Source organism: Staurois parvus, unplaced genomic scaffold, assembly GCF_062004578.1.
Source record: "Staurois parvus isolate SC_StPar_1 unplaced genomic scaffold, SC_StPar_1.0 ptg000129l, whole genome shotgun sequence".
NCBI lineage: Eukaryota > Metazoa > Chordata > Amphibia > Anura > Ranidae > Staurois > Staurois parvus.
In genome coordinates this window covers 4,905,520-4,932,668 of record NW_028317925.1, presented here as the reverse complement: position 1 = coordinate 4,932,668, position 27,149 = coordinate 4,905,520, and the positions used below count along the sequence as shown (strand labels likewise).

The following is a 27,149-nucleotide window of genomic DNA, read 5'->3' as shown; positions in this document are numbered from 1 at the left end:
GTTGTGAGACTCATTCTTCGTCTGCCAGGTAAGGCAAATCCAGTGGGCAGACGTGTTTGCTTTCATCCTGCCAGGAATAACAAGCGATTTGCACTATCATTGCTTAATATCTCCTTGCTGTGGCTTGGCCAGTTCTAAAGAACATTAGAAGAAAACAGCATGTGATTTCAGTCACTTCCTGACTGAGCGCTGAGAAGGACACTTACATATACACTGTGAGTATAATTTATTGTAAAGATTGCACTTGGGATAAACAAATGTCAGGAAACATAGGTACTTGAAAATAATAATTTTACTTCTACTTGAAAAACGAGAGGCTTGTGTACTACAAATCTGTAGAAACATCAACATGCATTTTAGAAATATTTTCTAAGGTAGGCAGTCAGACCAGAATATATCCGGAAACTCACTGCCAGAGCCTTCTACAAGTCTGAGCTGTAGTGTATTTGATTACTGTTCAGCTAACGTCAGCTGGACCTGAAACAAAAGGCCATTTATTCATGTGATCACTGTACCAGGATTATACACTACAAAATAACAATGCAAGCTGTGTCAAGTCCAGTCTAACAGTGTCCCCAGGGCTTTGTCAATGACCAATATTGTCATTTTTCAAGAACGGCTGTTTTAAAGCTGAACCCCAAGCTTAAAATAATAAACATGTTATACTTATCTGCTCAGTACAATGGATTTGCATAGAGCAGCCCCAAACTTCCTCTTCTGGGGTCCCCCACCAGCGCTCTCTGTCCTCCTCTTCTTTGCGTGTCCCAATAGAAAACTGGCTGCTATGGAGGCACTCGTGTGTGAGTTCCGAAATCAGGCTTTGTAAATTCATAGACACACACAGCACGCTTTGAGTTTTATGCTGCCCCAGTCGGGAGGGTTGGTGTTTCACCTTTTTTACCATAGCAATACATAGCCAGCTAAGCAAGCCACAGTAGACTTTGCCAAGTTCTTTGCACAATGCAAGTTAGTCACAAAGGGACTTGAAAAGTTTAATGACTGCCTCGAATGTTACAGAGCCTGGCAATCTTCTTTCCAAAACACTACCAGAGGCTTAGACCTGTCATGTAGTGAAGACATAGACCTCCTGCTCAAGTGGCTTGGAAACAAGTCACCCGAACAAGCACTTATTGACAAGGGGTTCATTCCTCACTAGGCCACAACAGCAAATGGGAACAATGACAAGTGTCCCTTGATGGACTTAATCCAATTGCAGAGGAAACAGTGTTGTGGCTTGGCTCACAGAGGGCAGGCAATGCAGTGTTCTCTGACTTTTATAACTTGTGAACAATAACTGTAGCTAGATAGAGACTGGATGATTCAATAGAATGTCAGTGACAACTTAATTGGTTGGAAATTGGGCTCTCTCACCTGATCTGTTGCATCATCTCAGTCACTGGTGGTCTCGCTGTAGATGGGGGCCCCCAGTGGTCCTGCAGTTCCTCCTGAAGAGTTAACTAGTGGCTGCATCACTTCAGGTGACAGGGTAGTTCTCCTGATGCTTGGACGACGTCAGTGGTTGGCTGTTCCTCCCTCTTTCTCCATTCTCACTCTCTCTCCGGTCCGGTTCTCTGTCATTCTACATAGCTCTCTCCTCACTCCTTCCTTCTAGCTCTCTCCAAGTTCACTTCCTGCCTCCGCTCCCGGGCTTTTACATTTATATGCCTCTGCCCACACGCCTGCTCTTCTGGGAAATGTGGTCCCCCAGTTGGCTGCCTTTTAGCAAAGTCCTGCAGTTCAGCCTACAAAATCCATAAAGCTTTTCACCAGAATCTGTGCCATGGAGTTGCAGGACACTGCTATCTTGTGTCTCTTTTAGCATCCTGCAGTCTGAACAATAGCAGGGTGTTCCACATATATGTTAATTAGGCCTCTTTGTTACACAAATGATCTTTTACTTGTTTGTTGGTGGGTATAGCATGGTGCAGCAGCAGTAAATACACTGCAATTAACAAAACTTGTATTAAAAGAATGACAACAAATACAAGCAGTCCAGAAGGAGGGCACCCAGCTGAGAACACTCACAGTTCTGTGCAAGGTTGTGGAGTGGATCAGGTTCTGATGCATCTGTTTCCATGGTCATAATGCGTCCTGGCCAGTCTGAACCCAATGGGGAAGATTCCTAGGGAGGATAGCTTGTCCCATCCTGTCTATACTCATCTGGAACCTTTCCCTACCACTACTCGCTTTCCCTGACAGAGGAGTAACCTGTCCCTACATTGTCCACTCATAAAAATGTGTGCCAAACCCAGGGGCTAGGGTTTTAAATAGACTCTGCCCAATCCAAGATGGCCACCAGAGTCACATGGGACAGCACTATCAAACCGGATCACTTCCCAGTGACCCAGGAAACCATAAAGGACTAAGTTCTCACTGACTTCCTCTCCCTCTGCAACAGTCCAAAATGTTGTTACTTTACTTGTACATATATGCATCTAATTGATCATTTGTTCCAGTAATACTAGTAAACTGATAGATGCCTTAGAGTGGATTGTTTTAAATGGTACAGTACAATTTTTGGCCACTTGATGATACAGTATACAATTTAAAAGCTACGTTTGAAACAAAATAGCTCATTGCACTGTTTTGCATGGGTCATGCTGCCTCTGCATACACATTGATGTGCTGTTGTGTTGTCTAGGCAAAGCAGTTACCAAATGGCCTCTTGACAATTTAATATATAATTCTTGTCCACCCTTATCCCTTCCATAGGGTTCAAAACATTGACGCCAGTCATCTGCTATTTTAGCTTCAAAATTCTGATGGTGCACAACTCATGAATTCCAAGATGTGCATCTAAAAGATTTACCATCATATACCCTCTAATGATTTTTATAAATATAAAATACAATATACAATTACACCTCTTCTACCTTTCAATGCTATGTGCAAAAATCAGACCCATATCTCCTGGGCTGATTACAATTGTATACTTCTCTATATACGCCTCTATAATCCGCTTACTTACAAGAACTCAGATGCACAGCTATCTATGATGATGATCATGATTGGGTCCTCTATAATAAAACCTCTAGAATATGTATAGTAGTAAGTGACACAGAGTTCCGGGGAAATAAGTAACGCAGAGTTCAGGAGTCAGGAGCAAGTTACAGTACGCAGAATTCAGGGGACAGATCTCTGCATCTTTCCATGTTAGGCCCAGGGCCTAGGAGAACTCAACTTTTCGGCTGACATCCTCACAGGGCAAAAGCCCAGGAGGAAAGAGGCAGAACAAGAAGTGCCTTTGATATTTAATTGTTTCCCCAGCATGTCTCAGCAGATTCTCCAGGCCCACTGATTGGCTAGGTTAGCAAATGCCTATAACACAGAATGACTTACTGTATCTCTAGCACACCCTGCTAGAGCAAGCCCAAAGGACATGTGGTGGAGAATTTACACTCTATGATTACAGCAGTAGTTCCCAACCTTTATCACTTGCATGCCCCCTGGTGTGGGGTGGAGACAGAGCTGATAGCATTGAACCATATTTAATGCCATATACAGGGTAAGTATAACATATATGGGGCGGCACAGTGGCTTAGTGGTTAGCACTTCCATCTGGCAGTACTAGGGTCGTTGGTTCGAATCCCAACCATTGCACCACCTACAGTTGTGGCCAAAATTATTCAACCCCCACTGAAATTGAGTGTTTTGGCCAGTTTGACATTGCTTTTGATCATTCAGTCATCTTGCTTACATTTACATTAAAGAGGCACTTGTAGGTCAGACAAATATAACATAACAGTTATAATGAAATAACCACAAATGTCTTTTCTGTGCTCACAGCATTATCAGTTTTATTCAACCCCCAAGTGACATTCAATCTTAGTACTTAGTACAGCATCCTTTTACAGTTATAACAGCTTTTAAACGTGAAGCATAGCTTGACACAAGTGTCTTGCAGCGATCTACGGGTATCTTCGCCCATTCTTCATGGGCAAAGGCCTCCAGTTCAGTCACATTCTTAGGCTTGCGCACTGCAACTGCTTTCTTTAAGTCCCACCAGAGGTTCTCAATCGGATTTAAGTCTGGTGACTGCGATGGCCACTCCAAAATGTTCCAGCCTTTCCTCTGCAACCATGCTCTAGTGGACTTGGAGGTATGCTTGGGATCATTGTCCTGTTGAAAGGTCCAACGTCTCCCAAGCCTCAGGTGTGTGACGGACTGCATCACGTTTCCATCCAATATCTCCTGGTACTGAAGAGAATTCATGGTACCTTGCACACGCTGAAGCTTCCCTGTACCTGCAGAAGCAAAACAGCCCCAAAGCATGATTGACCCTCCACCATGCTTCACAGTAGGCAAGGTGTTCTTTTCATCATAGGCCTTGTTCTTCCTCCTCCAAACATAGCGTTGATCCATGGGCCCAAACAGTTCTAATTTTGTTTCATCAGTCCACAGAACACTATCCCACAACTTTTGTGGTTTGTCCACATGGCTTTTGGCATACTGCAGTCGACTCTTCTTATTCTTTGGAGACAGCAAGGGGGTACGCCTGGGAGTTCTGGCACGGAGGCCTTCATTACGCAGTGTGCGTCTTATTGTCTGGGCTGAAACTTCTGTACCCACATCTGACAAATCTTTTCTCAGTTCCTCAGCAGTCACACGGGGACTTCTCTCCACTCTACGCTTCAGGTAGCGCACAGCAGTCGAAGTCAGCATCTTCTTTCTGCCACGACCAGGTAGCGTTTCAACAGTGCCCTTTGCCTTGAATTTGCGAATGATGCTTCCTAAGGTGTCTCTTGGTATGTTTAACATCTTTGCAATCTTCTTATAGCCATTGCCCTTCCTGTGAAGAGAAATCACCTCTTCTCTTGTCTTCCTGGACCATTCTCTTGCCTTCACCATGTTTGTAACCACACCAGTAAATGTCTAGAAGGAGCTGAGTATCACAGTCATTTTAAAGCTGCCTAATTGGTGCTTATTATGCTTGATTGCTGCTCGGTGACATCCACAGGTGTTTTCAATACCTGATGGAAAGCACCTGTATGAACCTCTGTTCTTCAGAGTGGTAGTCTTTAAGGGGTTGAATAATTGTGGCAATGAAGAAACCACATAAGAACCATTTACTACTGTATTACATAAACAATTGATGTCATTTTAGTTGCATTTGGGTAGTTACAACGTCCTTGTAGGATTTGATTCTGAATACAATTCCAAATGTACACTATAGTCCCTAAACCCCTTTACAGCATTGGGGGTTGAATAATTTTGGCCACAACTGTACCTAGAGTTTGCATGTTCTCCATGTGCCTGTGTGGGTTTCCTCCGGGTAGTCCGGTTTCCTCTTACACACCAAAGACATGCAGGTAGGTTAATTGGATCCTGTCTAAAATTGTCCATAGTATGTGTATGTATGAATGCGAGTTAGGGACCTTAGATTGTACACCCCTTGAGGGTTAGGCTACGTTCACAGTAGTGTTGTGTGCAGGCGGCAGAGAGGCGTTTGGGAAGTGTTTTTACCAAATGCCTAGCAACCGCCGCTAAACTTGCGAGCATAAAAAACCGCTCCGCAAATGCCGGACCAACGCTTGCCAAACGCTATAGGGGCGTTTGGCAGGCGTTGGTAAAACAGTCAAGTGTGAATGAGCCCTTAGGGACTGATGTGAATGTACAATATATATATGTAAAGCACTGCATAAAATGACGGTGCTATATAAGTACCTGAAATAAATAAATAATAAGTAAATATACTATATTGCCAAAAGTATTGGAACGCCTGCCTTTACACGCACATGAACTTTAATGGCATCCCAGTCTTAGTCTGTAGGGCTCAATATTGAGTTGGCCCACCCTTTGGAGCTATAACAGCTTCAACTCTTCTGGGAAGGCTGTCCACAAAGTTTTGGAGTGTGTCCATGGGAATGTTTGACCAATCTTCCAGAAGCGCATTTGTGAGGTTAGGCACTGATGTCGGATGAGAAGGCCTGGATCGCAGTCTCTGCTCTAATTCATCCCAAAGGTGTTCTTTCGGTTTGAGGACAGGACTCTGTGTAGGCCAGTCAAGTTCTTCCACCCCAAACCTCGCTCATCTATGTCTTTATGGACCTTGCTTTGTGCACACTGGTGAGAAGTAATGTTGGAACAGGAAAGGCCTATCCCCAAACTGTTCCCACAAAGTTGGGAGCATGAAATTGTCCAAAATGTCTTGGCATGTTGATGCCTTAAGAGTTCCTTTCACTGGAATTAAGGGTCCAAGCCCAACCCCTGAAAAACAACCCCACACCATAATCCCCCCTCCACCAAACTTTACACTTGGCACAATGCAGTCAGGCAAGTACCATTCTTTTGGCAACTGCCAAACCCAGACACATCCATTGGATTGCCAGACAAAGAAGCATGATTCTTCACTCCAGAGAATACGTCTCCACTACTCTAGAGTCCAGTGGTGGCGTGCTTTACCCCATTGCATCCAACACTTAGCATTGCACTTTTTGATGCAGCTGCTCGGCCATGAAAACCCATTTCATGAAGCTCTCTGCGCACTGTTGTGCTAATCTGAAGGTCACATGAAGTTTGGAGGTCTTTAGCTATTGACTCTGCAGACAGTTGGTGACTTCTGTGCACTTTGCGCTTCAGCATGTGCTGACCCCACTCTCATTTTACATGGCCTACCACTTCGTGGCTGACTTCGTGGCAGGGAAGGAACAGCCCAGCTGATAGGTCTGGTAGCAGCAGCCATTCCGCAAGTGGTACAGGAGAGCGTCTGAGTGAGTACACCTGCACCCCCTTGGTGGATAGGGGAAAGAGCACTCTGGTGGAAAACCAGATTAGCCTTCTACTTATTTAGGGGAACAGGAGCCAGATCCCCTGCTCATGGAGAAAACCTTCAGATTGCTGGGTAAAGAGGAGTTCATCTAGAGCCTGGGGTAGTACAACTGGAGCTACTGGCTAGCACTCCAACAGAGACTGGGTGTCAGAGAAAAGAAGCTGTGAGTAGTTCAATAAGTTGTCCTAAGACTTCAGTTGCCTTGGGCATCCTATACATCCCTAAACCCTAACCCTAAGTTTAATTCCCTCTATAAAACAACAAAACCAATGCTCAAGGCCTGATTTCTGTCTGTGGATAAAAGATGTGTAGGAAATGGTAATTGTCTGGCTGTGCAGGACTATATGGGGATCCAAATTCATCAGCAATCCCTAAGGGGGTTATGCAACATGAGGAAGGTTTTCCATTTACATAACATTCACTTTTGTGCATTGCTTTGTAATGGCATGACCTTTGCCTGCACTAGGGAACACAACAAAATGCATACCTTGTATATGGTGATAATGAGCCATTGCTGTCATTTCAACTTTCTAGGTACCAGGATTGAACTGAGGCTTTGCAGTATCTATGGCTGAAACCAGAGAACAGAGGATTCTGGAGTTTGTGCTGCAGAATGCAGTACGTGGCAACCCTCAGAGTGTGCTGGACCATATTGATAAATATTGCCGAGAAAAGGAATGGGCCATGAATGTGGGAGATGAAAAAGGTATTTCTGCAAGTGCAATGGGATCTACGTACTAGTGCATTGTCTTACTAGTTATGTTTATACAGTATATAAACATAACTATATTTGACACTAAAATGACATGTGAGATTGCACCTGTTAAATCCCAATTCCAACCGGAGCATTTATTTTTTTAGGTTTTGATGGAGTGGTGTAGATAGAATCTCTGTCTTGGTTTTACTGATCTTTGTCCCTAAAGGGGAGATTTACCATTACTTTCTGTGTAGTCTCCTAGACAGGAAGGGTATTTCTCTACAACAGTGAAACAACACTACACTTTTTGTAGTATACTGGGCACAGGTTAGGGTAAAATATTTTCCTGATGGCTCCATGTCAGCACAGCTGGGGATGGGGCCCATACCCAGCTGTGCTGACATGGAGCTCGTCAGGACAGGAAAATTATAAGGCTAGGTTCACATATGGGCGGGTGTGCAGCTGCACCACCCGCACAGAAGAATGCGGACCCGTGGGCGGGTGCCATTAATTCTAATGGCACGCCGCCTGCACTGGAAATCGCAACCATACTGGGAACCGAGGTTCCCGTGTGGGCTGCGTTTTCAGAAAACGTGCAGGGACTTCTTCCCTGCGTGTCCTGGGGCATGGGAATCCATTCAAATGAACGGGCTCTCGTGCCCACGCAAAACGCGGACCGCAGGAACGCAGATATGTGAACCAGGTGTTAGTGCCATTCAGTTTTTCTTTTTTCTGACGGCTCCATGTCAGCACAGCTGGGAATGGGTCCCACCCCCAGCTGTGCTTACATGAAGCTCATCAGGAAAGGAAATCTACGGTAAGAATACATTCAATTTTCCGTTATCTTAATATGAGTGTACTGTTTAGGAGTTTGAAAACTGTTCTGTGTGCAGTCCGCATTTGTTTTTGCGCTTCCATCTGCCCCGAACTGCGTGCAGGCGGCCTATAGAGTTGGATGCAGATGCAGAAAGCATACTGTCTGTTATTGGATCCATAAACCTGCTCCTGAACGTATGTCCTATTTTGACATGTGACTGTGTCCATGCAGCTGCTAGTCTGCATCCACTGCTATAAGTTGCTTGTGCGCATCTTCTACGTAGATGTACATGCAGAAAACAGCGATTCAGCGTGCAAGGCGGGTGTCAGAATGAGCCCTTATATCCTAATTTGTTGTGATAATTATAAACACAATGTTTTCTGAAAAATAAGTCCCTAAAGCAGAACTCCAAACAAATGTAGAAGCTCAGTTTTTAACTAAAATATAATTTGTGTCTTTAAATGTGAATTGAAATTATACAAACAAAAAAACTGGCCCCCCCTCAGACAAGGGTATGCAGTTTCTCCTGTCAGTCCTGTGTGTCCTGCCTATGTTTACATCGGCTCTATTAGGGTCAGCTGAATGTGATATTCTATGTGTGCTGATGAGCAGTCTAGCAGGCCATTACTGTTTAATCTCTTTTTCCTGCCCTATTTTACAGGAGGATTTAGGTTGTAGGTTTCCCTAGTCCTTACTACTTCTACCTTCCACCCTTTTTCCGCTTAGATTACTTAGGTTTAGCTAAGAATTCTACTTCAATACTGGTCACTTTTACTCCCTTCCTGCCCAGGTCAATTTTCAGCTTTCAGCACTCTCACAGTTTGAATAACAATTGCGCAGTCATGTAACGCTGTACTCAAACTAAATTTTTAGCATTTTGTTCACACAACTAGAGCTTTCTTTTGGTGGTATTTAATCACCGCTGGGGTTTTTATTTTTTGCTAAATTACCTAAAAAATACCAAAAATTTGGAAAAAAACACCCCATGTTTTTCTTGGTTTCTGTTAAAATTTAGCAAATAAATAATTGTTCTTCATAAATTTAGGCCAATATGTATTCTGCTTCATTTCTTTGGTGAAAATAACCCAAATCAGTATTTATTATTTAGTCTGTAGGAAAGTTATAGAGTTCACAAACTATGGGATATATCTGAAAATATATCTGAAAATAGGTCAATCCTGAAGTACTGACAGCCAATTTAATTTCTTGAGGCCCAAAAATGCCAGGATAGTACAGATATCCCTCAAATGACCCATTTTGCTAAGCAGACAGTCAGAGGTATTCATTAAGAGGCATGGTGGGTTTTTTGAAGTTGTAATTTTTTTGTCATAATGTTTTGAAAAATTAGGAAATTAAAAAAAAAAATTTCACAAAATTATTTTTTCTATTTTACTTACTGTCACCTCATCATATAACTGGTGTGGTGCTGATCAGGGACACTGACTAATGACAGTACAAAAAAAAAATATTTTTTTTAACTTTATTTCTGTGTTTTTTTTATTTTTATTACTTTAATAAAAATGTTTTAAAGATTGTTTTCATGATGCACTGTGACAAGAGTAGTATAATGTTACCATAGTAACATTGTACTACTCTGGGGAAGTGATCAGTATTTATTTTTTTTTTAAACATTATGATTGCTTCCAGCAAAGATATTATTTGCTATAAGCAAGCATTTAACTGAATTAAATCGATTCATTCAGCTTTTTTTGTTGTGATTGGCCATAACTAATCACATGGCACAGATGGGTTGTGATTGGGCCAGTCTGTACATGTGATCACTGTGACCAATCACAGCTAGTGACACAATTGTATACAATGCATGGCATGAAAGGAAACCATCCATTGTTTACAATTGTCCTGTAATCTGCTGTGATTGGTCACAGTAGATCACATGGTACTTGAAATGTGAAGGTACACAGATCTGTCATCGTCTGTGTCCGAGGCGCATTTGGGGAAGAATCTGATATGATGCCCACCCGGATCGGCGAAAGTCCCGCTCAGCCGTCATTCAGCTATGTGCCACGTGGGAACAGGTTAATTCAGTGTCAAGTTAAGGGTTAAGGTTAGGAAGAATAAAGGGGTTAAGATTTTGTTTAAATGCTAACAGAAAATAAAACTACTTTTTTTTTTTTAGCGGAGAAGAGCTAGAACCTCTGTAAGATTTTTAAGCCTTACCATGTTGTTGTTGTTGTAGGTTTTCCTTCATTTCCTTCTGGTGAAACCATTGTCACTCAGGCAGGAAGTGAATGTAGAAACCTAAAAGCAATTCTAATTCTTCCTCAGCCTGCCCAAAACTTGAAAACTGGAATTTTGGGGGGTTTTTGCCTGACACACTTTTAATCATCATTTCAGTTTTAATAGAGAAGTTAAAGGTTAGGGAGCAGCATTGCTCCCTCCATAGATACAGAGCAGGAGTGAGTGTGGCCACCCAGGAACAGGGGATATGTTATTTGCAGAATTACCAAGTGATAAAAAAGGAAACTAATGCAGCCACCACATTATGGCCCTTTCACATCTCAAGATCTCATAGCAATCACTGTACAACATGCTGCTCATCTTTGGTTGCCACTATCCTTCAATGGCCCAAATGCAATGCAACTCTGCTGCGCGACAGGATCTCATGGCAATCTTGCCAAACCACACCTTTCAAAATTGGGTGGAGCTTGTCACCCATAAAGGAGCAGGAGCTTCTTTTCAGGCAACAATTGCACATAGGGCAGCCCCTTCAAGAGAACGAGCTGCCCTGTGTGACAGGCAAAATCGCCTGTCAAAAGTGGAAATACTTGTTCCCGCTATGCAAAAGTGTGAATGTAGCCTCAGACTAGGTTCACACCTATGCAGGCTATGTTTGAGCTGTTTCTGCATTGCTTTTTTGTCACGTGTTTGATGCATTTTGCATTTTTTTAATTTTTGTTGTTGCTAGGTAGATTTGAAATACAAAACGCAAAATGCATAAAAAATGCAGCAAAAATGCAATACATGCTTTTCTGCAGTGTTTCCATTGAAGTCTATAAAACCAAAAATGCAACTTTTTGCGTTCAAAAAAGTCCCTAACCCTTTGCAAAAAACGGACTGGGTGAAAACGCACAGATGTGAACATGTCCCATAAGAAATCATGTTAAATGGACTGTACTGCATTTCTGCAAAATGCAAAACGCTGCAGAAAATGCTTAGGTGTGAACTTAGGGTTAAGGATTGGTAAACTGTTCTCTATTACATTTTTGTTTTTGAGGTTTAGATATGATTTCAAGTCAGTTTATGAAAAAGAAGTGCCACTGGTGAAAGTCAGTGCTACCCTGTCATTTGGATCTTAAAGGGACCTTTAATTTATTGCCCTCTTAATGAAATACTTACCTTTTACCTTAGGTTACATTGTCATTGCTACTTTAAACTTGGAAGCCCTGGAAACCTTTTAACAACATCAAGAGATCCAAGATAGGAAAGGCACTGAATACACATTCCCTCAATCTGGTTTTTCAGGTTTTTTTGCTGATTGTTTGGTTGAAGGTTTTTCCTAATCCCACTCAGATATACAGCAAGTCCAGGCAGGACCTTGAAGAAGGGGACATACCCCAAAAGCTTGTCCTCAAAATTGTATGTTAGTGCAAATAAAAAAAGTATCACGGACAGTACTCAATTGTTTCTGCCACAAATGCACTAATACGGCTACAATCACCTCAAGCAAAAAAGTTTACATACAAAACCCATACATTTAAGGCTTATGGGGAAAATGCATATTTGGGATCAATACTGTATTGTATTGTCTATAAATCCATTAGGTGCAGTGTTTCAGGAATTCCATGTAAAATGTTTACTTTTTTAAAATATTTATATTTTTGCCATATTAAAGGATAGATATATGAGCATCCGTTAGGAAGTATGCATGTGTTTGAAAAATATTTTTTTAATTTTGCTGTTGTTAAGAGTACCTTGTATGTATACAATGATAATAAAGTATTATATTATCTTAACATTCATGCATCGCTTATTACTGCATTCATTCAAACATTTTTATACACCTAGGTAATCCTCCATTACAGATGAAAATTTTACTGTGTCACTCCACTTTTAGGCCTGATTCTGGATAATGTGCTTCAAGAAACGAACCCCTCCATGGTTCTAGAGCTGGGCACTTATTGTGGTTATTCCGCCATCCGTATAGCTCGCTTACTGAAGCCTGAAGCTCTGCTGCTCACCATAGAGATGAATCCTGCGCACGCTGATGTGGCCAGACAAATGATTGAGTTTGCGGGAGTTAAAGACAAGGTACACTTTGCATATGAAGCAACACTGAGTTGCTATTAAAGACTGCTTTAACTTCTCAGCATAGACCAGGGGTGCTCAACCTTTTGAAGAGCAAGGACCACTTAAGTGATTTCGTAACCAGTCATGGGCCACAATGAAATTAATTGGTTCAGAATTTCAATTTTTTGATTTTGATTAGCATAATGAACATTTTCCTCCTGTAGCCACTGAATTCCGGCCAGCAGGAGAGGAGGAGAAGGCGACTTTCATCAGTTGTAGGAGTAAAATGGAGAGGATTGGTTCCTGTATATCCCCGCTGCAACTCCTGTCCAAGTGTAAAACAGAATGTGACAGGGAGACCGCACGGGCCCCCTGAAGCATGGGGCAGTGTCATCATTGCAACCCCTGACACTAAACCAGTGGTTGGGAGGGTGTTGTAAAACATCTCAGTTTTGGGGTTTTACCACCCCCCCAAACCACAAATGCAAACAAACCCTTACTGTTCTGAGCCCCCTATAAGGCTGTTTTGACACTGATGCACTGCCGTTTACCCGCACCGCAGGTACATCGCATTGTTCCTGCGGCTTAGCTACAGTTTGCCATAGAGTTCTATTGTCTCTTGCACCAAACTTACAGGATTTAATAGAAATGCACTTTCCTGGTTTGAGGTCGAGTGCCACATCAGATGGCTCTGAGGGCCACAGGTTGAGCATCCCGGGCATAGACACAAAATAGTTTTATAAGCCTCCACAAAAGTTTTAGGTGCACCAATTTTTTTATGGGTGGGGACTAATAGCTGTACAGCTATATACAGTACATTAGAAATTTGCATTTTGCTTCTATATTGTATGTTTATGTCTTTAATAAATATATGCATTTGTTAATAACTAAGTAATTATTTTCTACATGATATCATTAAATCAGACATGTCTCTACAGATGGCCATAGACCTTGACATGTGCATTGCAATTTTTACATGCAATATGACCAGTCTGTGCTTAGTTCACGATAAGTAAACCATGTAGGGTTTAAATCTGTATGATGATGATGAATAATGTTTGCAAGCTGTAAAAAGTCAATAGGATATGTAACCACTGTTTATAAGTAACTCTAATAATATCTTGCATATAATGTTTTCCCATATAACCACAGAAATAATGGAAAAAAACTTTAATTTCCATATTTCACACTGGTTTATAACCATAAGAGAAATAACATATGCTTTACGCCTTCAGCACATCTGCCTGCAACTAGCTGTTATCAAGATCTCTATGTGGGTTAATTGGATTCTGCCCATATATTTGAATCCTAATCCATATAATTCTTCTGTAGGTGAAGATATTGCAGAATTCCACAGAACACATCATCCCCAAGCTAAAAGCAGAGCATGGAGTAGAACACTTTGACTTTGTGTTCATTGATCATTTTGGAAACAGATATTTGTCAGATACTAAGTTACTCGAGGTAAGGAAAATATTTTCTTTATTGCAAATAATATAATGAGTAATACATTTTCTTAAAATGATATGAGTAGTATGTTTCTTTGAAGCTGTACACCACTAAACATTATCAGTACACTTTTTAAAAAGACAGTGGTCTCCAAACTGTGGCCCACGGGACGAATGTGTCCCTTTGCTTGCCTTTATCCAGCTTTTGTGGCACTTTTCCTCCCACTGATATGGGTCACTATTCCTCCCACTAACACCAACAATGAAGCACCATTCCTTCAGCTGACACCAACATTCAAGCACTATTCCTCCCACTTACACCAATGATGGGGAATAATTCCTCATACTGACACCAATGATGGGGAATACTTTCTCCCACTAATACCAATGATGGGGCACCATTCCTCCCACTGACAGCAATGATGGGGTACTATTCCTCTCAGTGACACCAATGATGGGACACCATTCCTTTCACTGACAGCAATGATGGGGCACTGTTCCTTCCATTGATACCAACGATGGGGCACTATTCCTCTTACTGACATCAATGAGGAGGCATGATTCCACTCCCTACTGATCACAGGTGCTATGTAATTTTTTTACTCCCACTGACCACCAAGCCTATGGCATTTTCTACTCCAAGTGGCCAAACTCCGGCCCCCTTAAAGTCTGAAGGACAGTAAATTGGCCCTTTGTTTAGAAAGTTTGGAGACCCCTGCACCAGAATGATATTACTTTCTGTGGCCTGGAAATAAGAAAAAGTATTTGTTATATATTGAATACAACAGCTCTCCATTTTCCTTTTAATGAGTGTACACAAATCTTTTCGTTTAACAGGAGGGCAAAAAAAGAATAGGGGCCCATTCACATTAATGTGTTGCAATTTTTAGAATGAATTACATTGATTTAGATTAGCCCCCAATGAACAAATACAGTAGCAGGCAACACACCCACACTGCAACACACCACAGTGCACATGTTACACATTGTGGTGCACTGCTTTAAAAAATGAAGTCATTCCTGTTTTTTTTCATGCATTGACATGCACTGCCAGCTCATTTACGTTTGATGGGCTGCCTTAACACAGCAAGCCTTAACACATGGTAGTGCATTGAGTTAGTGCATGTGTGTTAGGGTGTATTCACACCAGATACGGAGGGACTGCATTGGGTGGTTATTCCAGTGCAGTCCCACCACATGGAAAAGACAAAATGCCTTGTCTCCTATGTGCCCGCTTCACACCACTGCGTTGTGGTGTTGTGTAGGCACTGTACACTGAGAAAAAGTACTGCATGAAGTACTTTTTATCAGCACAGCACAGTGAGAGGCAATCCAACTTTTTTTTTTTGCAGCAAACTCAGGCACAGCAACCCATTCAACGTGGACCACAAACCCACTACAGTGTGAACCTAGCCTTGATACATATTGTAAGAGATTTTAGAATAGGTGGTAATTTTTTTTGCCAACACAATCTAATACAATTCAGCACAAATTGATTAAAAACACAAATTAAGTGGAGCTTCGGCCCCTATCACCTTCCAAAAAAATGCATCCAGCGGTGTCCTCGCCCCAGGCTGATTCTCCAATCAGCTGTCGGGTGCTGATGCCGCGATCTTGACTAAGGGAAACTGGCAGTGAAGCCTTGTCGCTTCACCACCGGTTTCCTACTGTGCATGCCCGAAGCGTGCTGTGCTTTATGAATGGGCTGCATTCCTTTGGGTCCTTGGAAGTGTCCCAGAGGGCTGCGGGGAAGCTGAACTATCAAAACCAGGTACCTGCTCCCCCCCAAAAAGTGCCAAATGTGGCAGCAGAGGGGAGGAGGCAGAAAAGCGGAGCCTACACCTTTGCTTTAAAACCACTCAAGATTAGGCATGTATAGCAGCCTCACCTATCTGTCTTTTTACTGGGTCTATATTTTTAGATTATAAGTGTGCTGCTGCATGTGAATTACGGTAATATAATAATAACCTTAGTATAACATTTGAGGGATAAAAAATTATGCTGTGCACACATGTGCGTTGTGATGTGTTGCAAGTTACTCTTCATGTACAGTGCATTCAGAAAGTATTCAGACCACCTTCACTTTTGTTATGTTGCAGCATAATACCACAGTTGTTTAAATTATTATAATTAATCTACACTCACTACCCCATAATGACAAATCGAAAACAGAATTTTAAAAATGTTTGCAATTTATTAACTATAAAAAACTGAAATATCACATTGGCATAAGTATTCAGACCCTTAGCAACAACAATTTTAGTTCAGGTGCCTCCCATTTCTCCTGATTATTGCCGAGATGTTTCTACACCTTCATTGGAGCCCACCTGTGCTAAATTAAATTGATTGGACATGATTTGGAAAGGCACACACTCAGGGGCGGACTGACCATTTGGAAACTCGAGCACTGCCCGAGGGCCCAGAGTCAGTAGGGAGCTCCATGAGATGCCCCTGGTACCTTTTTCATAGGCTTTTTTGAGTTTGGGCAAGGACACAGGGGCCCCATGATCCCCTATTGCCCGGGGGCCCCATGAGTTGTCAGTCCGCCCCTGCACACACCTCTGTATAAAAGGCTTCACAGCTGACAATGCATACTGTATCAGAGCAAAAGCCACGAGGTAAAAAGGAACTGCCTGCAGAGCTCAGTGACAGGATTGTTGCAAGGCACAGATCTAGGGAAAGCTACAAAAAAAATTTCAGCTACACAAAAGGTTCCCAAGATCACAGTAGCCTCCATAATTCTCAAATGGAAGATGTTTGGCACAACCAGTTCTATGCATGAAAGTAAAAAAACCTTCAGTGTGCAGCTCCACCCTCAGCCCCCTTATATTCACCTGAGCCCAATTGGCTGAGACACAGCATCGAAAGCCATTGGCTGTTAATCACAATCAGGGAAGAGGGAGGGGGATGGGGGAGTCTGAGCCACGCTCTGAATGTTTCACACAGAGGCAGCTTGCAAGCAAGTGGGCACAAGTGTCCCCAGAGCAAGTGGGCACAAGTGCATGGGGGGGGGGCCTGGAGTGTCAGAGGGGGACCCGAGAAGGGGAGGATCAGGGCTGCTTTGTGCAAAACCATTGCAAAGAGCAGGTAAGTATGACATTTTTGTTATTTAAAAAAAAATAAGAACCTTTACAATCAAATGATATACCTATAAATGTAGCGCTCCTTATTACCACAATAACAAAATAATATATCCCTTCTGTGATGTAACACACCATAAATTTAAACTAAAAAATCAATTATAACAAGTGACAGTGTTACATAATCAAAAAATTGTCACACAAAACAATTTGAAATTTTAAATAATAGTCCCTTACAACTATTCTATATAGAAATCATTCTGGCAGGTTCCAAGGAGGGTGAACCACAAGTGTGTATAGCCTAATTTTAGGCATTAAAGGAGGTGAGCATACATCTTTATCAGTTGGAGGATTCACGGAAAGTCACAAATTGATGATTAATGATCACCTTATCACTAATATTGGACTATATTGATTGATGGGACTATTATTTAAAATTTCAAATTGTTTTGTGTCACAATATTTTGATTATGTAACACTGTCACTTGTTATAATTGATTTTTTAGTTTAAATTTATGGTGTGTTATATCACAGAAGGGATATATTATTTTGTTATTGTGGTAATAAGGAGCGCTACATTTATAGGTATATCATTTAATTTGCACAGTTGAAGTTATGTGTTTAATGTTGGCGATCCATTGAAGTAATTTAGTAGGTTTGGCTCGCAAGTCACACATATATAACCTTTACAATCACTTTAATGTGCTTTGAGGTATGGAGCAGTAAACCGAATAAGTGTGAAGCAAGCCTTAGTGATTGTTAGTCCTGTGTCAAAAAATTAATGCTACAAGTTTTGTCTCATATTTGTAAAGTAATTTCACCACTTCAGTTAGTAGGGCTCCATGAGTTTCTTACTAGTTTTTCATGGAGAAATTAATGTATCATGTTGTATATATGTTTCCAGAGGTTTTTACTTTGTCTACAGCTCTTTGTGTTAAATCAGTAGCTCAAGAGTTTGAGATAGTAGTATATATGCGTCCTCAGTGTATTAGAGGGTACTAGACTGGTAAAAATACTCCTAGGCTCTATAAGTTATTTTTTTCCCAAACCTATTTGTATGGTTTTATATGCAAAGACTTTAGCTGATAGTATTTAGAATGTGTAGAATGTCTTCAAATAGTTTTCAGATTATGCAGAATGTCTCCAGGTGTTCTCTGTACTATTAATGGATAATATAAATAAATTTACCCTTCCAAATTCCAGTCCATACTCCTCCTTTTGATTAGGGATGCACAGATACCAGTTTTGTAAGACCCAGTACCGATTTTTCTCGATACCAATTAGCAATACCTATTTTTAGTGTAGGGAGTCCGTTCCCAAGGCGTACTGATTACCTGAGAAGTGCCTCATGTATATCGGTTCCTAGATGACAGCTAGTGCCCTACTGAGTGTACTATAAATGCGCAATTAAATTGTGCATCTGGTGAGTGCAAGCATATCTCTTTCTAATCTACAGAAGCACAAGCACCTTTTGAATGCAACCCCAGTGAGAATTAATCACTATTTCCAAGCACTGGATGTCTCATAGGCACTTATAAGGAAAAGTAGTCTGTGGACTGCTATACGTTTATATTGTGCGTTTATTTTTACTGTTATTAGATTGATTTAAGATTACGCACTATTGTCACTTTACCGCGTCTAAAGCGCTCTGATTTGTTTACTATCACCGGTCACTTTACATTTAATCTATATAAGATTTACTGCTATTTATTATTTATTTATATGAGATCTATTGATATTTATATTTGCTTTAGTGCTGCATTTTTTGATTTTTATGTTTTTAAGGATTTAGAGGTTTTTCCTTATGCAAGCTGCTTTTATCTTTATTATAAGAAGTGAATGTTTACTCCGATCCCCAGGCACTGACTATGAAGATCAGAAGAGAGCTGCAAGACAGGTTAATGACACATGGAGATTGGGGGGTGGGGTGCAGTAAAGGGTTAATGATGTATATGGAGATGAGGAAATACAATAAAAGGTTAATGATACATAGAGATGGGGGGGTGCTATAAGGGGTTAATATATGTCAATGGGGGAGGGGGGTGTGAATTAAGGGATCAATGTGTGGCGATTGGGGGGGGGAGTAAGGGGTCTAAGGGGTCACTGATGTATATGGAGATGGTGGAGGTGCAGTAAAGGGGTTAAGGATGCATATGGAGATGTGGAGGTTTGATAATGCTTAATGATGCATAGAGATGGGGGGTGCAGTAAGGGGTCAATGTATATTGAGATGGGGAGGTGGAATAAGGGATATATATAAATAATAATTAAATATAATGTAGTATTGTTGAGTTTTACAACATTGTATAAGAAGGCAGATAGAAGCTGAACAATGATTCACATATGGGCAGCACAGTTGCTAAATGGTTAGCACTTCCACCTGGCAGTACTAGGGTCGTTGGTTCGAATCCCAGCCACGGCACCTCCTGCCTGGAGTTTTCATGTTCTCCCTGTGCGTACCTGGGTTTCCTCCAGGTACTCTGGTTTCCTCCCACACTCCAAAGACATGCTGGTAGGTTAATTGGCTCCTGTCTAAATTGGCCCTTGTATATGAATGTGAGTTAGGGACCTTAGAATGTACGCCCCTTGAGGGTTAGGGACTGATGTGAATGTACAATATATACAGTGGGGATCGAAATTTTGGGCACCCCAGCTAAAAATTTGTATTAATGTGCATAAAGAAGCCAAGGAAAGATGGAAAAATCTCCAAAAGACATCAAATTACAGATTAGACATTCTTATAATATGTCAACAAAAGTTAGATTTTATTTCCATCATTTACACTTTCAAAATAACAGAAAACAAAAAAATGGCGTCTGCAAAAGTTTGGGCACCCTGCAGAATTTATAGCATGCACTGCCCCCTTTGCCAAGCTGAGACCTGCCAGTGTCATGGATTGTTCTCAATCATCGTCTGGGAAGACCAGGTGATGTCAATCTCAAAGGTTTTAAATGCCCAGACTCGTCTGACCTTGCCCCAACAATCAGCACCATGGGTTCTTCTAAGCAGTTGTCTAGAAAACTGAAACTGAAAATAGTTGATGCTCACAAAGCTGGAGAAGGCTATAAGAAGATAGCAAAGCGTTTTCAGATGTCAATATCCTCTGTTCGGAATGTAATTAAGAAATGGCAGTCATCAGGAACAGTGGAAGTTAAAGCAAGATCTGGAAGACCAAGAAAAATATCAGACAGAACAGCTCGCAGGATTGTGAGAAAAACAATCAAAACCCACGTTTGACTGCACGATCCCTCCAGAAAGATCTGGTAGACACTGGAGTTGTGGTACACTATTCCACTATAAAGAGATACTTGTACAAATATGGTCTTCATGGAAGAGTCATCAGAAGAAAACCTCTTCTACGTCCTCACCACAAAAATCATCGTTTGAACTTTGCAAATGAACATATAGACAAGCCTGATGCATTTTGGAAACAAGTTCTGTGGACCGATGAGGTTAAAATTGAACTTTTTAGCCGGAATGAGCAAAGGTACGTTTGGAGAAGAAGGGGCACAGAATTTAATGAAAAGAACCTCTGTCCAACTGTTAAGCATGGGGTTGGATCAATCATGCTTTGGGGTTGTGTTGCAGCCAGTGGCACAGGGAACATCTCAAGAGTAGAAGGAAAAATGGATTCAATAAAATTTCAGCAAATTTTGGATGGTAACTTGATGTCATCTGTGAAAAAGCTGAAGGTAAAGAGAGGATGGCTTCTACAAATGGATAATGATCCTAAACACACCTCAAAATCCACGGGGGATTACATCAAGAGGCGTAAACTGAAGGTTTTGCCATGGCCTTCAGAATCTCCTGACCTCAACATAATTGAAAATCTATGGATAGACCTTAAAAGAGCAGTGCGTGACAGACAGGCCAGAAATCTCAAAGCACTGGAAGACTTTTGTAAGGAAGAATGGGCAAAGATACCTCAAACAAGAACTGAAAGACTCTTGGCTGGCTACAAAAAGCATTTACAAGCTGTGATACTTGCCAAAGGGGGCAGTACAAGATATTAACTCTGCAGGGTGCCCAAACTTTTGCAGATGCCATTTTTTTGTTTTCTGTTATTTTGAAAGTGTAAATGATGGAAATAAAATCTAACTTTTGTTGACATATTATAAGAATGTCTAATCTGTAATTTGATGCCTTTTGGAGATTTTTCCATCTTTCCTTGGCTTCTTTATGCACATTAATACAAATTTTTAGCTGGGGTGCCCAAACTTTCGATCCCCACTGTATATGTAAAGCGCTGCCTAAATTGACATTGCTATATAACTACCTGAAATTAATAAATAATAAATAAATATGATATAAGGATATGAAGGTGAGCCATCTTGAATGCAGACCCAGGCCAGGAAGCACCTTGTTAGCAGGCCATAAATTACATGTTTAGATGACCCTTATGTTTGCTGTTAGTTTGATGTTGCCTGTGAAAAACAGTGCTAGAGATAATTTATCAGTATCATTAAATTCTCAAGTTCTTTACACTTACCTGACAAAAAATGTCTTTTCTCCTTAAAATGACAAGATGTGGGACCGAAGGAACTGTTTATTGTCCAGGGAGAAACAGTGAAAGTATTGTGCATCTTATGTTTACAGTCACTGTGGATACTAAAGTATATCTAACCCTAAGAATATGTTTTATATTGAAGCTTACCATTTCTAAGATGTGGTGGCTGCATTTGTTTTCTTTTTTAGTCTTTTTTTTTTCTTTATTTTCACCTGGTGATCCAACCCGTTACACACCTCCTGTCTTAGGGTGGCTACCCTTACTGTCCCACTGTTACTTTGAAAGAACAACATGACCACCTCTGGACAGCAGCATTTTCTGGTACAATATTTTCATTGAAATGCAAAAGAGGAAAGATAGTTGCAATATTCCCACGCAGAGGAAATGAACAATAGACACATCATGGAATAGTATGGAGAACATTGAAAATTCAAAGGAATAGGAACTGTCAAACTACAATAACCCTCTGGCTTGGCCGGGGGTGAACACTGGATGCCTGAGATCTTAGATCCAGGGACTGGAAAGGGTTTTGGGGTGTGGACTCGCTGGTCCACCATGAAAATGGGGAAAATATAAATTGAAGGCAAAACAAAAAAAAGGTATTAAAAAAAAAAGGAAGGGGAGGAGAGAGAAAGGGGGAGAAAAGAAGAAGAGGTGGGAGGAGAAGGGTGAAAAGTAGACAAAGGGAGAAAGCAAGGCAGAAGAGGGGAGTTCCTCCAGGTTGGAGGGTGGTAAAATTAACCGAGAACACACAAACTGATCGGGTGCAGATTTGGCAGAGCATAAGACCACCATGGGACCCACACCTTGAGAAATTTAGGGTGGGAGTTATGATGCTAGTCATCTTTTCATTGACCATTAGGGACATTAGAATGCTCTTCACCTCCTCAAATCTATGGGGCATTGCCAAGAGAAAGATGAGAGACATGAGACCGAAGTGCTGAAGGCCGCTATTGAAGCATCCTGGTCTTCCATAACACCTCAGCAGTGCCACAGGCTGATAGCTTCTATGCCACGCCGCATTGATACAGTAATTGCTGCAAAAGGGGCCCAAACCAAGTACTGAGTACATATGCATGCTTATACTTTTCAAAGGTCCGATATTGTTCTATGTACAATCCTTGTTTTATTGATTGCATGTAATATTCTCATTTTCTGAGATTGTGGATTTGGGTTTTCATGATCTGTAAGCCATAATCATCACAATTATGACAAATCACGGCTTGAACTATCTTGCTTTGCATGTAATGAGTCTATCTCATATATTAGTTTCACCTTTTAAGTTGCATTACTGAAATAAATGAACTTTTGCACGATATTCTAATTTTTCGAGTTTCACCTGTATACCGCACCGCATATATGTGATCCCAGGCTAACATGCATTTTGTATACCTGTAAGTGACTAACAAATAACAGCCTACCACAGCAAACACTTTTTTTAAGCAATTATGGCAACAGCTTTTTTTTTTCCTTTCAGGGATACATTTTTACATAAGCTGATCATTGTAAGCGCCCCGTCAGTGTTAAATGGTTTGTCTCAACTCTCCAGCCTCTTTTGCTGGATAGCTTGGTCTGTTAAAGGAAGTTGAAAACTAACAGACTTACTAGCCAGATCAACAAATAGTGAAACTACTGTATGTTACAGAGGGCACTCAGAAAAACTGCTGTGTTATTGCCAGTGCCAGGTTGCATCATATATGTCATTTTTGGTTTTGCCCTTAATTCCACTTTAATTAATTTATCCTTCATTTTGTACAGGAATGCTGTGTCCTCAGAAAAGGAACGGTGTTATTAGCAGACAATGTTTCCTTTCCGAATTCTGCAGACTTCTTGGAATATATCAGGACAAGCGGCCACTATGACTGTACCAACTATCCTGCTCATTTAGAGTACTCAGATAAACCTGATGCAATGGAGAGGGCTGTGTATAGGAGGCAGCGGTAAACAACAGTAGTAATTATATAATATTAATGAACACACACAAAAAAAAAAAAAATCTGAATATACATAAAGAAACTTTGGCAAATCAGTTTATAAATTCTTTTATTTATGAGACTAAGAACAGGTATATTAACATGGGTTACAATATGAAACAATTCATAATTTTTCATAGATAAGGTATAAAATACAATTAATTATACTTAACAGGCAATGTACATAAAAAAGGCAATGCTGACCAAGTTTGATATCCTGATGTTTATCCAGAAATTGTTAATATGTTGTTTCAATTATGTCTTTGTGGAATGACTTCAGCAAACCTGCTCTCTTCAGCTAAATATAAAGAAATAGCCTATAAAACTTAGTTAACAAACTGTGTAATTAAGTTTTTCATTGGAGTGCTACCTCTTCACTAAATTGCCTTTCCAAAGCCTGCAGGAATCCTAAGGGCTCATGCAAAGAGTTGTATTATGGTAACGAGCATGTCTGAAGATACAACACAGTTTCATTGAAATATAATCCTTGACAGCCTTAGAGGATATAAATCTACTCTGTATGCACCAAATGTCTTTCTAAACCCAGATACTAATCTTGTAAAAGTAGCAGTAACATAGGCTGTGCAGAGAGCAGAGCAGGGAGAGGGACCAAGCAGTTCCACCCACTACAGGCTGTCTGTGTGAAACTATAGGAAGGAAGCGACAAGACCAGTCATCCTGCAGTAGGCGAGAGAGCAGCAGTGATAGGTCTTTACAGGAAACTCATGCACAGTGGCAATATACCGGTGTTTCATGCTGGATCAGGGCTGCTGTTAGAAACCACGTAGCCCCATACAGCCAACCTGATAGGGCACCTCCCCCCAAAAAAAACACAGGTTACTATACTTCAGTTTGAATGAACACAGTGAGTCAGCGGTACTGATTACTCATTGTGTCCATTAAGGAAAGGAAGGGGCTTGTAAATGTAACATATTTACCGGACCCTTCCCCACTCTCCATCCTGAAATCCTATTGTATGCTTGCAACTTCAGGTGGGAAGGAGAGGAGCAAAGCCAGCAGCACTGCAGGGTTGGGGGCACACAAAAGGGCCTGGGCAGCAGGGCTAAACACATGGCACACAGGGAGGGTGATGGGCGCACTAGGGGTGGGGCAATTACTGTAACCCACCCCCTGTATAGCTCTCTCTGTAGTAGTTGAAGCCAGCAGGAGGGAAAGGAGAAGCAGCCGGCTTTCAGCTGCTGCAGTGAGAGCCATACAGGGGATGAGTTCCAGTAATTGCCACCCCGCCGTTCCTATCACCATCCTTGCATACATCCGATTCACGCAGCTGCCTGGACCCCCCCTGCTGGCTTGGGCCCCGTACAGGAGGACTGGTGGTACCCCCTTATCCACTGCCTTGTGTTGGATTACTGCACAGATACGGAAAAAATATACAAAGGACACCATCATTCCTCCTATATTTAGATTAATTCATTATTGAAGTTTGTTTTACCCAGATTTCAGGTGTAAGGTGCACTGTCGACTCATTTAAAATGAGTGGGACACACAACATGGACTCAAAATCAAAATGGCTTTGCGTTTTAACTTTTTTTTTTTTTTTTTAATGATTTTACCACTCTTGTCTACTCATAGAAAAATCACCAAAACTGTATATTTGTTCTGGTATTATACTACATTCAGTTTAAAGCAATTGATTTCACCTGATACAGAGGGGAAATTAAAGGGAATCTACAATGTTTGATTAGAAAGAAATGGTTACTAGTGAGCAGACAGCTGTCTGATAAGAAAACCCAAGGGAGCTGTTTTGGAAGCACCCTGTATTAAAGGCAAATTCATGCTTTACCGCTGCGACAGCCCTAGGGGGCAGTGTGGTGCGCGATTCAGCATAATGAAATGCTCCCCCCCTTTTTTTTTTTGTATAAGCTTTATTTGAAGTGTACAAAATGTACACTTCATTCGCTGCAAGGTTGGGTGGTGAGATATGCTGCGCTGCTTGACATTGCAGTGCAATTCGTGCCAGTGCACTGCAAAAAAATGCAGAATGTCTGCATTTTATTGCTGCATGCTGCAGTGCAGCGCTAGGCTGCATTGCAGTGTGAATGGGAAACATAGGAAACAATTGTTTCCTGTGTATTCTGCAGTGACAGATGTTTTACTGTGCTGTAAAACATCTGTCACTGCACATAGTGTAAATTGGCCCTAAATGTTAATTTTCAAAATGAAAATGGTTGTCAAAAACAAGAAAGTTATATATCAGCTCAGTTATTTAATATACACATTAAAATAAAAAAAATTAAATTGCTAAAAACCATTAGGGCCCATCATAAAGTGCTAACATGTACCTTTGCCATTACTGTAAGCATCCTCACGCCAACATTGAGAGCTGGAAACCAATTAAAGGGAAGTTCGGCTTTTGACTTTTCCTCCTCATCCTCCCTTCTCTACTACTTTTGGATGTTTTTCTTTTTCTTGGAGTGGGTACCTATTTCTACAGGTACTTGCTTCACTTCCACTCGGATCACATAGGCTATCCAAGCGGAAGTTTACCCCCCTACCCACAGTGCTACTCTTCCCTGCACAGTGGGAAGCTAACTGTGAAGCAACAGGAAATCACAGCCAGCTTCCCACTTCTGAGACGGTGGCACCGTGGACACAAAGACCATCAAAGAACTGGCCCAGGTGAGGACAGTGCTGGATCCCTGGACTGGTAAGTGCATGATTATTAAGGCTAGGTTCACATAGAAGTGGTTTCTGCATGCCACACTTTCATTTAAATGGGCTGCTGTATCTGTGGGAAACACAGAAAAATGTCTCTGCACTTTTTCAAATTAAAACTGCAGGGAAAGTTCCTTCAAAAACTGTGTGCAAGTATACTTAAAAGGTTTAAGGCAAAGGGTGGTCACACCGGATATTGATTTGATTTGGATTTCTCTTCTGTTCTTTTACTTTTCATTTTGTTAATTGATAAAAAAAAAGAATAAACTGTTAATACTTCTATTTCTGAATGCATTCTTAATTTACAGCATGTTTTTCACACCTGCCTAAAACGATTCTACAGTAGTGTATATATACATACTGTACATTCTTGAATGTACATGCATAGACAGGTAGAGGAAACATTAAAGGGGAAGTCATCAAGACTGATAGAGTTGGCAGAGTATTCCTATGGTAATTCTATGCAAACTGTAACTGTAATGAGAAAAATGTTAATTGGCCAATTAACATTTTTCTCATTACAGTTTTCCTAGAATTAGCAAGGGAATACTCTGCCAACTCTATCAATCTTGAGGATGCCGACTTCCCTTTTAATGTGTAAAGGGACCTCTACCTGTCTATGCATGTACATTCATGAATGTGCCTATGTATATTGCGGGTAAACTAAGTATTGAACATATCACCGTTTTTCTCACTAAATATATTTCTATAGGCGCTATTGACATGAAATTTTCACCACATGTTGGTGCAATCCATAAATACAAAGAAACCAAAACAAATAAGTTCAGAAATTAAGTTATGTGTATCAAAATAGAATGACACAGGGAAAAAGTATTTAACACGCTAACTGAAGTTTATTTAATACTTCATACAAAATCCTTTGTTGGTAATAACAGCTTCAAGACACCTCCTGTATGGAAAAACTAGTTACATG

General features: G+C 41.0%; 1 protein-coding gene across 2 annotated transcripts; it reads left to right on the top strand.

Annotated features, from left to right (window-relative positions):
• LOC149466460 (catechol O-methyltransferase-like) lies at window positions 1-26,497 on the top strand. Of its 2 annotated transcripts, XM_089672472.1 has the most exons (6): window positions 1-215; window positions 7,304-7,475; window positions 12,359-12,552; window positions 13,864-13,995; window positions 18,919-18,956; window positions 23,325-23,595. In XM_089672472.1, exons 2-6 carry the CDS (start codon window positions 7,337-7,339, stop codon window positions 23,359-23,361), a joined length of 540 nt encoding a protein of 179 aa, XP_089528598.1. In that variant the 5' UTR covers window positions 1-215; window positions 7,304-7,336; the 3' UTR covers window positions 23,362-23,595. The 2 variants fall into 2 exon arrangements, with proteins under 2 accessions (XP_089528598.1, XP_089528597.1); XM_089672471.1 differs by lacking the exon at window positions 18,919-18,956 and having other exon boundaries at window positions 9-215; window positions 23,325-26,497.
• Window positions 26,498-27,149: the final 652 nt, after the last annotated feature.